This window comes from Procambarus clarkii, chromosome 42 (genome assembly GCF_040958095.1).
Source record: "Procambarus clarkii isolate CNS0578487 chromosome 42, FALCON_Pclarkii_2.0, whole genome shotgun sequence".
In the NCBI taxonomy this organism is placed as follows: domain Eukaryota; kingdom Metazoa; phylum Arthropoda; class Malacostraca; order Decapoda; family Cambaridae; genus Procambarus; species Procambarus clarkii.
The window spans coordinates 13,984,628-13,998,758 of record NC_091191.1 but is presented as its reverse complement, the minus strand read 5'-3'; the positions used below and the strand labels follow the sequence as shown (position 1 = coordinate 13,998,758).

Genomic DNA, 14,131 nt, shown 5'->3' with positions numbered 1-14,131 from the left:
TTCCCCAAAAAACATGTCTTTACCGGTCACAGGTGAGGCATCTATATTGCAGGTACATAAAAAAACGCGCGTGTTCAAATGCAACGTTGAGTCAAAATTTCAAAGCAATCGGTAAAGAGGTTTCGGAGAGTTCCTTCACATGAAAAGCATAGTTTAAAAAAAAAAGGCATTTTTTTTTACCTGTCACATACGTGACATCTATTTAGCATGTATTTAAAAACACGCTCCAATAAGAATGGAACGCCGTATCAAAATTTCAAAGCAATCGGTGAAGAACTTTCGGAGATTAGCGATTTTGAACAACATTTACATGTTTATTTATATAGTTTATTATTGATTATTAAACTATTCACCTTCAACCTCCTTTATCTTCATCTTTCTCTACACTTTTCTTCTAACTTTCATGATATGTGGTTGAATGAGGAGGGAATTATCAAGGTAAAGCACCACGCCATTACCATAATATCCAGGTTGAATGGAATTTATGGGTGGGAGGAAGGTTACGTAACGGCACATTTACACCTGCGGTGTCCCTGACCACATGGACACTGGCGGCGCGCCTGACCACATGGACACTGGCGGCGCCCCTGACCACATGGACACTGGCGGCGCCCGTGACCACATGGACACTGGTGGCGCCCCTGACCACATGGACACTGGCGGCGCCCCTGACCACATGGACACTGGCGGCGCGCCTGACCACATGGACACTGGCGGCGCCCCTGACCACATCGACACTGGCGGCGCCCGTGACCACATGGACACTGGTGGCGCCCCTGACCACATGGACACTGGCGGCGCCCCTGACCACATGGACACTGGTGGCGCCCCTGACCACATGGACACTGGTGGCGCCCCTGACCACATGGACACTGGTGGCGCCCCTGACCACATGGACACTGGTGGCGCCCCTGACCACATGGACACTGGTGGCGCCCCTGACCACATGGACACTGGTGGCGCCCCTGACCACATGGACACTGGTGGCGCCCCTGACCACATGGACACTGGTGGCGCCCCTGACCACATGGACACTGGTGGCGCCCCTGACCACACGGACACTGGTGGCGCCCCTGACCACATGGACACTGGCGGCGCCCCTGACCACATGGACACTGGTGGCGCCCCTGACCACATGGACACTGGTGGCGCCCCTGACCACATGGACACTGGCGGCGCCCCTGACCACATGGGCACTGGCGGCGCCCCTGACCACATGGACACTGGCGGCGCCCCTGACCACATGGGCACTGGCGGCGCCCCTGACCACATGGACACTGGCGGCGCCCCTGACCACATGGACACTGGTGGCGCCCCTGACCACATGGACATTGGTGGCGCCCCTGACCACATGGACACTGGCGGCGCCCCTGACCACATGGGCACTGGCGGCGCCTCTGACCACATGGACACTGGCGGCGCCCCTGACCACATGGACACTAGTGGCGCCCTTGACCACATGGACACTGGTGGCGCCCCTGACCACATGGGCACTGGCGGCGCCCCTGACCACATGGACACTAGTGGCGCCCTTGACCACATGGACACTGGTGGCGCCCCTGACCACATGGGCACTGGCGGCGCCCCTGACCACATGGGCACTGGCGGCGCCCCTGACCACATGGACACTGGCGACGCCCCTGACCACATGGACACTGGCGACGCCCCTGACCACATGGGCACTGGTGGCGCCCTTGACCACATGGGCACTGGTGGCGCCCCTGACCACATGGGCACTGGTGGCGCCCCTGACCACATGGGCACTGGTGGCGCCCCTGACCACATGGGCACTGGCGGCGCCCCTGACTACATGGGCACCTGAGACGTCATAACCACAACGATACCTGCGGTGTTATCAGGGGTAACCCTGTTACCGCTGTAACAAGGTTATCACTGTTACCATCATAAAACAGTAACCCGTTTTAAGTCGCGTGAACTTAAATCTGACATCAGAGACTCCAGAAGCATGATTTAAGTTAGGACTTTTAAATGAGGTTAACTTAGTGCAGGATGTGTGAATGTAATTTTTTTGTGGGCAGTCAAAATGATTTCAATAGATTTCTGACGTCACTTGCATCATCAACTTCAAATGTGACCTAATTAAACCAATTGCAAAAGCTGAAGGTTCAATCGCAAACAGTGATTCGCTAACGATAAGAAGATTCACTTAGTCGAGTGAAAGTTAGCTATAGTACACTGCTGAGGGAAAAAGATAAATGTCGCAGTCTTGCAGAAGTTGAAGAGAAGCGCCCAAGTGTGGTCGTCTTGATATTCCGAAATAAGTCAATATAAATTATCAAGTAAGCAGTGAAGACCATGTGATCGTTCTTATAGTAAACCATGTTAGAAAACGAGCCGGAGTGTATCCAGTGACGTTGCTGGCGTCTGACTTGTGGTTTCTTGAGATTATCTTGAGATGATTTCGGGGCTTTTTAGTGTCCCCGCGGCCCGGTCCTCGACCAGGCCTCCACCCCCAGGAAGCAGCCCGTGACAGCTGACTAACACCCAGGTACCTATTTTACTGCTAGGTAACAGGGGCATAGGGTGAAAGAAACTCTGCCCATTGTTTCTCGCCGGTGCCTGGGATCGAACCCAGGACCACAGGATCACAAGTCCAGCGTGCTGTCCGCTTGGCCGACCGGCTCCCTTGGAGGAAGACCATGGAGGAAGAACTGAAACACGAACTTCCCCAAGTAGTTTCATATATTAATACATCTTCATTCCTTCTGAAGATGTATTAATATACGAAAGTACCCAAGGAAATTCCTGTTTCAACTCTCTCTCCGTGGTCTGACACTTGTCATATTATATATATATATATATATATATATATATATATATATATATATATATATATAATGGATAACGAGTAAATATATATATATGTGTATATATATTTGTATATATATATATATATATATAATGGATAACGAGTAAATATATATATATGTGTATATATATTTGTATATATATATATATATATATATATATATATATATATATATATATATATATATATATATATATATATATATATATATACATATATATATATATATCCTATAGCTAGCATTTTGAATATTTTAATGTATATGTTAATTTGGGGGAGGGGGGGGGGAATGGGCTTTATGTGATGGTTACTTTAATAAGTGGGTATAGTGTACAATGTAATTGAAATTTATTTTCACTTTCTATATACAAAATGAAAGATTCTAGCAAGTCAACCTGCATGTGTACACTAGTAAAATACCAATTTTAAATAAATAAATAAAAAGGCAATTATTAATATATTAACAATCTTGTTATGATGTAAAGATTATCAAAACACATATCAAATCAAATATGAAATTAAAAAACAACTAAAACAATTAGAAAGTCAATTTTTTACTCGTTATCCATTAAAATTAATTCTTTAGAAAACCCCATCAGCTGACTTATAGTGCAAAGAATGAGATGATGCAGTAACACGTCAGGTCATGCAAACCTGACATGTGAATTGAATTAATTTTTATATGAATCAGTTCTCACCGACACGTACCGGAGTTATCACAAGTTGTGTGATGTCTTGCTACCTACACAACTCAACGTATTATTATTTACTGGCCCGCACGCATTACTGCATAATCTGTGCCATATACTTTGAGAGATATGTGTCAAATAGCTCTATATAAAACAAGAGCAGTTCATTCCTACAAGTTTACCATTTTAAACCCCACATTCTTACTAGAAACAAGACCCCTCATCCATACCATAGTTTAGACTAACTGTATTTGACTTGCACATACGTTACCCATTTTCAAAGAATAATAAATTTAGACTTGACTCCCCTAGCTGTTTTCTCGTGGATCACTACAAACTTTTACGTCATTTAACTACAAGATGAAGGAAGCAGCAGCAAGAGAAAAGTATAAATCTAATTACCTTTTTCACACAGGCTATATTTTGCTAGACAAGAATTAAAGGAATATGAGTAGATGAAAGATTATTTGAAACTTTGGTTCAGAAAATAACTTGTTAATAATAAAACACAGTAACTAATAATAAAACAAAGTAACTTGCTTAAACACCAATTAAGCAAGGAGATAGCTTAAGACTGGCAACAGTGAATTCATCCTTAAGCATAACATGGTAGCTGAAGATTGACCGCAAGTGTTCGTTACTTCTTTGTAGAGGTGTCATAAAGAATCTCTAGTTCTTATTACCCCAAAGAGGACACAGCCAGGTGTGCTACACTAACACCCGTCACTAACCGCAGGGAGGACACAGCCAGGTGTCCTACACTAACACCCGCCACTAACCACAGGGTGGACACAGCCAGGTGTCCTACACTAACACCCGTCACTAACCGCAGGGAGGACACAGCCAGGTGTCCTACACTAATACCCGCCAATAACCACAGGGAGGACACAGCCAGGTGTCCTACACTAATACCCGCCACTAACTGCAGGGAGGACACAGCCAGGTGTACTACACTAATACCCGCCAATAACCACAGGGAGGACACAGCCAGGTGTGCTACACTAACACCTGCCACTAACCGCAGGGAGGACACAGCCAGGTGTCCTACACTAACACCCGTCACTAACCGCAGGGAGGACACAGCCAGGTGTCCTACACTAATACCCGCCAATAACCACAGGGAGGACACAGCCAGGTGTCCTACACTAATACCCGCCACTAACTGCAGGGAGGACACAGCCAGGTGTACTACACTAATACCCGCCAATAACCACAGGGAGGACACAGCCAGGTGTGCTACACTAACACCTGCCACTAACCGCAGGGAGGACACAGCCAGGTGTCCTACACTAATACCCGCCACTAACCACAGGGAGGACACAGCCAGGTGTCCTACACTAATACCCGCCACTAACCGCAGGGAGGACACAGCCAGGTGTCCTACACTAACACCCACCACTAACCGCAGGGAGGACACAGCCAGGTGTCCTACACTAATACCCGCCACTAACTGCAGGGAGGACACAGCCAGGTGTCCTACACTAATACCCGCCACTAACTGCAGGGAGGACACAGCCAGGTGTACTACACTAATACCCGCCAATAACCACAGGGAGGACACAGCCAGGTGTACTACACTAATACCCGCCAATAACCACAGGGAGGACACAGCCAGGTGTCCTACACTAATACCCGCCACTAACTGCAGGGAGGACACGGCCAGGTGTACTACACTAATACCCGCCAATAACCGCAGGGAGGACACAGCCAGGTGTCCTACACTAACACCCACCACTAACCGCAGGGAGGACACAGCCAGGTGTCCTACACTAATACCCGCCACTAACCGCAGGGAGGACACAGCCGCGTGTGCTACAGGATAGCAGAGGACAGTGACCCCAGACGACAGTTCAGTGTAGATGGGTCGGGGGCGGTCTGGGTTATGGGCGGCCTGGATCGCGAGACAGCGGCCGCCCACTCGGTGCTGGTGTGGGCGGTGGATGACGGCACCCCTCCCAGGACTGCCACAGCCACCCTCACTGTAAGTACAAATGTTTTTCACTGTATCAGCACTGTATGTACACATTTTGTCACTGTAAGTAATAACTTGTCTGTATAAGCACTGTAACAACCAGATGTTTCGTTTGGTTTACATCGTTTTGAATGTCCCTCACTGGCTTCTTTTCCTAATATGCTTCCCAGCTAAAGTGTGTTCTCTCTTACTATTTCCGTTGACCAATTCTTTGTGTAAAAATGCGTTTCTATTCTCTATTCTGGAGGAGGTGTTTGTATATATTATCTCTCTGAACCTCCTCTCACTCGCCTCTCAAGCCTTGACTCAAAATGAGTCCTACTTATCTGTATCCAATCGTGCATTATCTTTATCTTTATATATATATATATATATATATATATATATATATATATATATATATATATATATATATATATATATATATATATATATATATATATATATATATATATATGTCGTACCTAGTAGCCAGAACGTACTTGTCAGCCTACTATGCAAGGCCCGATTTGCCTAATAAGCCAAGTTTTCATGAATTAATTGTTTTTCGACTACCTAACCTACCTAACCTAACCTAACTTTTTCGGCTACCTAACCTAACCTAACCTTTAAAGATAGGTTAGGTTAGGTTAGGTAGGGTTGGTTAGGTTCGGTCATATATCTACGTTAATTTTAACTCCACTAAAAAAAATTGACCTCATACATAATGAAATGGGTAGCTTTATCATTTCATAAGAAAAAAAATTGAGAAAATATATTAATTCAGGAAAACTTGGCTAATTAGGCAAATCGGGCCTTGCATAGTAGGCTGATCAGTGCGTTCTGGCTACTAGGTACGACATATATATATATATATATATATATATATATATATATATATATATATATATATATATATATATATATATATATATATATATATATATAATCACTACAGATACGGACGGCATGGCCTTTTCTGCCAAAGGACAGGAGGATGGCATGCAAGACACGGCGAGGTCAATGACATTATTAAGAGAAGCCTTACCACAGCCGGTTGTCCAGCAGAGAGAGAGCCCCGTTACCTAATGTCCTGCAACTCTGATGAGCCTGTCGGTCGCCCAGACGGAATCACGGTGAACCCCTGGAAGAATGGTAGACAGTTGGTGTGGGACTACACTTGCGTTTCAACTTTAGCTAATACCTATGTTGACTTCAGTGCTACACAAGCAGGAAGAGCTGCCAATCACCGGGAAGCGGCCAAGTCACGTAAATACAGAGACCTTGAGCACCACTACAATTTTGTCCCCATTGCCTCAGAGACACTTGGTGCCTGGGGTAAAAGTGCTGCTAGCTTTTTGAAGGAGTTGGGGTATAAGCTAATAGAAACAACTAGAGACCCTAGAGCTGCCAGTTTTCTTTTTCAGCGCCTTAGTGTGGCAATCCAGAGAGGAAATGCTCACTGCATCCATGGTTCCTGCCCGCCATCTGAGGAGCTGGAAGAGCTGTACAACTTGTGACAAGCAGCCTTGCACCCTGCATGTAATCAATATTGTAACTTTTTTCGTGTAATGACATTTTCAAATAAAGTTAGATAAATATACACACATTCCAAAAGAATAGGGGTGGTAGGAGAAGAAAATATCAAAGTGTTCAGTGCGGCTCCACAAGGTCTTCTCTGAGTACTCTTTATTTTCTTCTCCGAGGCTATGGGTCCCAACACTTGCACCAGAGGTGGTACCCCTTCTATATATATATTTTATATATATATATATATATATATATATATATATATATATATATATATATATATATATATATATATATATATATATATATATATATATTTATATATATCAATCATCAGCCAGATACCCACACCCACGTACAGACTGGCGAAACGACTCAACGGCTTGCTGACTCCTTATGTCCCTTGCACCTTCAGCCTGAAGTCTCCAAAGGAATTTGTTGACTTACTGCAGGGAACACGGGCCACAGGGATAAGAGCCTCGTTGGACGTAGAATCACTGTTTACCAACGTACCTGTGGATGAAACAATCGGGATGATAGTGGACAGAGTGTATCGTGATCCGGCCTGTACTCTTCTTGACAGAGCAGAAAACATTCTAAGGAAACTAATCCAAGCTTGTACAAAAGAGGCACCCTTCTTGAGTCCGGATGGGCACATGTATAAGCAAGTAGATGGGGCCGCCATGGGTTCTCCCCTAGGTGTCCTGTTTGTGAACTTCTACATGGGTACCATCGAGCAAAAAGTCTTAGTCGACATGAACTTGAAACCGGCCATATACTGCAGGTATGTTTACGACATTTTTACACAGGTAACTGATGTCAGACATCTGCAGGAGCTGAAGGAGGCATTTGAGCAGAATTCTGTGTTGCGTTTCACTTACGAGATGGAGAAGGATGGGAAGCTGACCTTTCTAGATGTAACAGTCATGGAAAGGAGCGGAGGTTTCCACACTGCAGTCTACACTAAGGAAAAAAACATAGGAATGTGCCTAAATGCCAACAGTGACTGCGCAGACAAGTACAAGAGGAGTGTTGTTAACGCTTATGTCGACCGTGCTCTCAGCCACAGCTCAGGATGGAAGCAAGTCGACGAAGAACTCTGTAGGGTAAGGCAGGTCCTAGTGAACAACGGCTTCTCCAATAGTTTCGTTGAAGACATCATAAGAAGGAAAGTGAAACGCCATGCAATCTCTGAAGAGACAACTAACACAACACCTATACCCCCTATTAGACTATTTTACAGGAACTTCTTTTCCACAGCTCATAAAACGGAAGAAAGGGTCTTGAAAGATATTGTTAATAGAAACGTTATCCCTACAGAAAAAATCAGAAGATACAACTGACGATTTACTATAAAACCAAAAAAAAGCCAGCCTACTCATGAGAAACTCTCTAGACACAAAGCAGAACGCTTTAAAAGAGACCAACGTCGTCTATGCCTTCAAATGCCCTCTTGGGGACTGTAAGCCTCAAAAAACTCAAGACAACAACATCTCTTTCCAGGCGTTTAACGATGCATAAGCAACAGGGCTCCATTAAGGAACATATAATCTTTTCCCACAACTAAACCATCACCAGAGAAATCTTTGCAAACAACACAGAAATCATCGATAGATACAGCGATAGCAGGCGGCTTGACATCTGCGAGGCACTACACATCTAGAAGTCAACACCAGCAATCAACAGCCAATTAATGCACAACTATATTCTACCCACATCAAGACTCCGCTCCAATATAGAAGCATCAAGAAATATGGGCTAATAGGCCCTCAGCAATTACTTCCATTCTGTCACATGGAGGTGGTGGGCCGGGGCTCTACTAACACTCAGCTGCTAGGGGCTCAAAAGGCCCAAATACTCAGCCCCTCCGACTCCCTGGATTCACCGGAGTCTCCTCGGTCACATAAGATAGGACCAACAATGCCCACCTCCGCAGGTCTTTGCTTCCACCACAAAAGAGGTGCCACTGATTCACCCTGGAAGCCCTTCAGTCAAACACGGGGAAACTGCTATTAACAGTTCCGGCCTAGACCCGTGGAGGAGTGAAGGAAGACTCAGGCTTACCTTATAACAATAACCTCCCTGAATCTTGCCTGCCAGACAAAAGGTTGCAGGAACTCCTTTCCCGCCTGTCTTCTCTATCTTCTTCTTAACAAGGTCGCCAGCTGGGTTATTATATCTGCACCCCAGCAATGCAGTTCAGTGGGTGTATTATATATATTGTTTGTAGCCAGGAGATTGCTACTCCCATAGATCTGCTACTAGACTGTTGGCCCAGGGTACTCTCCCAGGAAGGTCTGTGTGGCTTTGCCTCTCTATAGCCACAACGTTAATAGTTGCCACCATTCAGGCACTGATACTGATCGGATGGCTAAGGGTACACTTTTATGTAAGTACCACTCTCCAGGCAATAAGAACTTCTATAGAGAATGTAGTGTTCCCTAGGTGGTACTATGATAACCTTCGTGTATGCTCATAGAGAAAATATCATAATGGAGGCACACTTAAACACAGTGATAAAATGTGTGAATTTACTGATGCAAATTACATGAACACACACACAATCACAAGTAATACATGAATATGGAAATAAGGATAATAAGTCTGGAGATCGTCAGCCTCTTCTTCCACGACCTCCAACACTCCTTTAGCTGGGCAGAAAGACAGGAGTCCCACACTCTCTCACAGGAGGGCCTCTTCACCACGTCGGCACCTCTTCTTCACTGTCCTGCCATCCATACACACTGTCCTCTCTGACAGTCCTGGACACAAGCTGCCTTGCAGCCTATTCTACTACTAAAGTATTAAAGTCCTGCTGCCACATACATGAGTAAATATTGTGGCCTAACTAGCCTACTCACACAAGGGGTAATGGGAGGGAAAATGATCTACCTTACATTCCTGGCTCACGACGCCTGTCCCTCGATGGTGTGAGGTTCCCACGCTTCCTGAGTCGATCCTCGACGATCCAGGAACGTTCCACAGGTCCTCAGGTGTCGTGGAGCCTTCGCGTCGTCGCCGTTCCAATCCCTGAGATTCAGCTACCCCAATCTTGGTTCATCGATAGGCGCTGAGCTAATCACTATTTTCCCACACTCGCCCCTTCCACAATGCGTTGCTCCTTGTCCTAGGCACGGTGTCGTCCTTCCAAAACCCTCAGTGGATGTGACCCGGTCACAGCTAGGTTTGCTCACCACACCTTTTCAGGCCCCCAACGTCCAGCTTCGCCCCCAACGTCGTCGCCGAATATTTTTCAAATTTGGCACTCTTTCGCTCAATAAACTTGGTTCCTTTTCGCTTCCCAGAAGCGTGGGGTCTCCAATACGTGAGATGGGCTGCAATAGCCTGCACTAATCCACCAAGAAAGGCTTGTAGAGCCTCAAATCCTTGAGAGCAGACCGAGGCGCTGTTACGGCCCTCTCGGGACGCAACGGGGTTCTTGCTCTGATTTTGTTAGAGGAAGATATATGTATCCGTTCCCAAGCCAGTAGTGGCTATCAAGGGATGAGATCCGTGACGCAAGTAACTTAAAGGGAGTAGGGAAAGAAAGCTAAGAACTTAATATAATATAATGTCCGTCACCAATAAATAATATATATAAAACGGTAACACAAGGGGGGGGGGGGTATTAACACTATACAAGGGGATTAATCCATAATCGTGGTCTTCTGCTGAAGACGCTGGTGCCACACCACTTGGTGCCGAGTCCTAGGTGCTTTCTTCGTGGCCTCACGACGTGTCCTCTGAGAATGCCGAGCCTACCCGGGCCACAGGTCAGCCAAAACGCAGGTCCACTGGGGGCACCGTCGTGGAGGCCGTCAACCACACGTCCAGCTGGTCTGCTGGCAGGTACTGAGCCACCAAGGCTGGTACGGCCACTCCACGAACGATATAAGGGGTACGCCCTAGACAGGAGTCTCGTGTGATATCACAAATCACCCTCCTGTCTTCAGTACCCCAGTGGATGATCGTCTCCAACAGTCGGTCCCGGGTAAATCCTTTTACTGCCACTCCACTGGCAGGCTAACACACCACAGTGTTCTTCCGGGGGGACGACGTCACAACAGCTGCAGCAAACTTTACAGTATGGAGACTGGCTGCCTCGGGTAGACTGACTCGACTCCCATCACAGTAGTCCCAGGTCGGCTCTGTAAGCAGACACGTCATCAATAACCGGGACACTAATACACCTCACTTACGGGCTCGGGCACAAACACCTGACGTATCCAGTCCATAGATGGCGCTGTCGTCGGAGCACCACCTCACCGGGGGTCAGGAGCGGCTGTGTTGAGCGCTGAACCAGACTGGAAACTGGTCCTCGAGGCCAGTACACGCTGTCCTCACCAGGTGTCGTCGTCCGTTTGGCGGGGGTTTCGGGAGCTGACCCACAGATGGCGTGGTTGTCACTGCTCCAGGCTCGGACGCTGGATCCGGGTTCGTAACACCTCCCCACCAAAAAGAATTTGGTTTGGGGTTCTATAAAAAGGTACACAAACCAAATTAGTACGGCGACACTGTTCCAAATGGACACACATGCTTTATAATCTGGAATGGCGAGGCTGTCTCGTCCACAAAACTGTCCTACTGGGCAATTCCGGCACAATGGGAACTTGAAGATTGAAGGCGATGTCCTGTCTGGCGTAACCTTCCACGTCTCCACTGCGATGTCAAGCAGGGGCGTCATCTCACATCTCTCGAGTACGGATTGGTTTCGACACGATCTCGGGTGACTCGACACTTCCTTATGTCGTGGCACCGATGATGGCTGACCACAGACGGCATTTCTGGTGCCGGTCCGATGGTCCTTCAGGGAGACAGGAACCTGGAATACAGGGGTCTGATAATTCAGAGTGATAGCGACAGCGGGTAAAACAGTACTTACAGCATACTCTACTAGGTCCACACCTAGTCCCAACGGGGCTGTTCGAACGTCGCAGGTGGCATTCGCTCTGTCACCGTCAGGTCGACCAACGTTCCGTATAACGCTGCATTGAGGCTCAGCTATCACGCGGGGGGTGTCAACCTGTCGGAAACAGTCACTCATATTATCATTTCTTGTACCTCCTGTATCTACCATTACCTTCCAGGTCCCTTCTTCAACTGCAACACTTGCAGTACCAATCTCCAATCCCTGGGACCTCTTAGCGATGTTCAAGGGAGCCATCATTCGTCGGGTCGTCCACCGGTCCTCACTGAGAGCACAAACGAGAACACATACGAGAATCAAACAAAATACCGATAGGAAACATTTGGTAAGTTGAGGGATAAGTTTCCTGAGCTTGTCATGTCCATAGCCGGCACCATCCACTTGCCTGGCTTGGACAGAAGAGGGCACTAGACCTTTTGAACACACCTCACATACCTCTGACGTCTGGGGAATCTCTGGCTGGTCCACTACACGCTGTAACTTGCCATACCGCAAGCACACCTCAGCCTTCGCTCCAGACTCGTTGGTATCCGTGGGTGTCTGCACACAAGGCCTCTCTTCTAGCTCAGGTACTTCTGCCATCGTAACCTCTTGTTCCTTGTCGAGAGAAGAATCAGGAGACACTGCTAGATAACTGTCGATCTGCGGGGGAGAGGACAAATTAGACATGTTCAAATCCGGGTCTGTCTTTACCTGGACATTACCATTGCCTGTTACCTCAGAACGTGCTGTTCCGGTAGACTCGTCCGCAACCTTGGGATGATTGGTGCTCCAATCGGTCACCAAGTCGTTGGCTAGTACCACGTCAATCCCAGCCACAGGGAGGGTATCGACTACTGCCAACGCACATGTGCCGCTGAAATAAGGCGAGTCGAGATGTACTGGCACTAAGGGGGCGATGTACAGCGTCCTTGGAAACCCAACCAGGACAACCTCTTGTCTCCCATCCACACTTACTCCCTCGGGTACCGAGCTCTTCATGATCAGGGACTGGGCTGCTCCACTATCTCTGAGCACTACTACAGATCTACCAGTATGATCACCCGATACATACCCGCCTGAAGTGTGAGGGGAAAACAATCTGGGTTCTTCCTGCGTCGTCGTCGACTGGCTTCCTGCTGGTGATGTTCCACAGCTCATCAACATCACCTCCCTTCGTGGGCTGCCACCTCTTCTGCCTCGGCACCTAGCAGCTATATGCCCTTTCTGCCCACAAGTCCAGCACACCATATTCCTCCTCGGGCTCCGGTGTTTCGGACTGTTAGGACTTGTTCTTCGAGGGCTACTTGGGGGCGTCTTCTTAGCGCTTTGTGGGACGGGTCTTTCCTCTTCGTCATTTGGTCTGTCGAACCGGCGCTGGTAATTCCTTGGGACGTACTTAGCAGACGGCCTATGAGTCAGGATGTACTCTTCAGCCATGGTGGCTGCTGCACTCAAGGTCTCTACCTGCTGTTCCTCTAAGTACGTCTTGAGGTCTCCAGACAAACAATCCTTGAAGTCCTCGAGCAGAATCAGCTGCTCGAGGTCTTCCTTGGTCTCCACCTTCCGAGAGGCACACCATTCTTGAAAAAGTCGCTCCTTGATGGTGGCGAATTCGGTGAAAGTGTGCTCTGAGGTCTTCTTCAGGTTTCTGAACTTTTGCCTATATGCCTCAGGTACCAATTGGTACGCCATGAGCACCACTTTCTTCACCATATCGTAATCGCCGGAGTCGTCAAGGGATAACGTAGAGTAGGCGATTTGGGCTTTCCCAGTCAAGACTGACTGTATCATGATGGCCCAATTCTCCCTTGGCCACTCCAAAGAGGCAGCGACTTTCTCGAAGGCTGCAAAGAACTTCGAGACTTCCCTCTCATTGAATTTGGGGACCATTTTGATATTTCTTACCGGATCGAAACCGCTTACTCCAGTTCGTCTCTGTCCAGCGCTTAATCGTAATACTTCTAGTTCATGTTGTCTCTGTCTTTCTTTTTCTTCTCTTTCTCGTTCTTCTCTTCTTTCTTCTCTTTCTCTCTCTTCTCTCTCTCGGTTCTCTTCTCTTTCTCGTTCTTCTTTCCTTTCTTCTAATTCTAAACGCCTCATCGCCAATTCTTTTTCTTTCATCTCCATTTCTTTATCTTGTCTCTCTCGTTCCATTTCTAATTTCTTCCATTCTATTTCACGATTGATCTCTAGGGCACGCATTTTGACTGTTAGGAAGCTGA

The 14,131-nt window shown here is 47.1% G+C and overlaps 1 protein-coding gene across 1 annotated transcript in view; it reads left to right on the top strand.

The window, feature by feature from the left end:
• The window catches only part of LOC123748401 (putative neural-cadherin 2), a 109,566-nt gene that overhangs the window by 26,645 nt on the left and 68,790 nt on the right, over window positions 1-14,131 (top strand). The window contains exon 5 of the mRNA XM_069339595.1: window positions 5,312-5,500. Within this exon, the coding sequence (XP_069195696.1) occupies window positions 5,312-5,500 (189 nt within the window). The remainder of the gene's footprint in view (window positions 1-5,311; window positions 5,501-14,131) is intronic.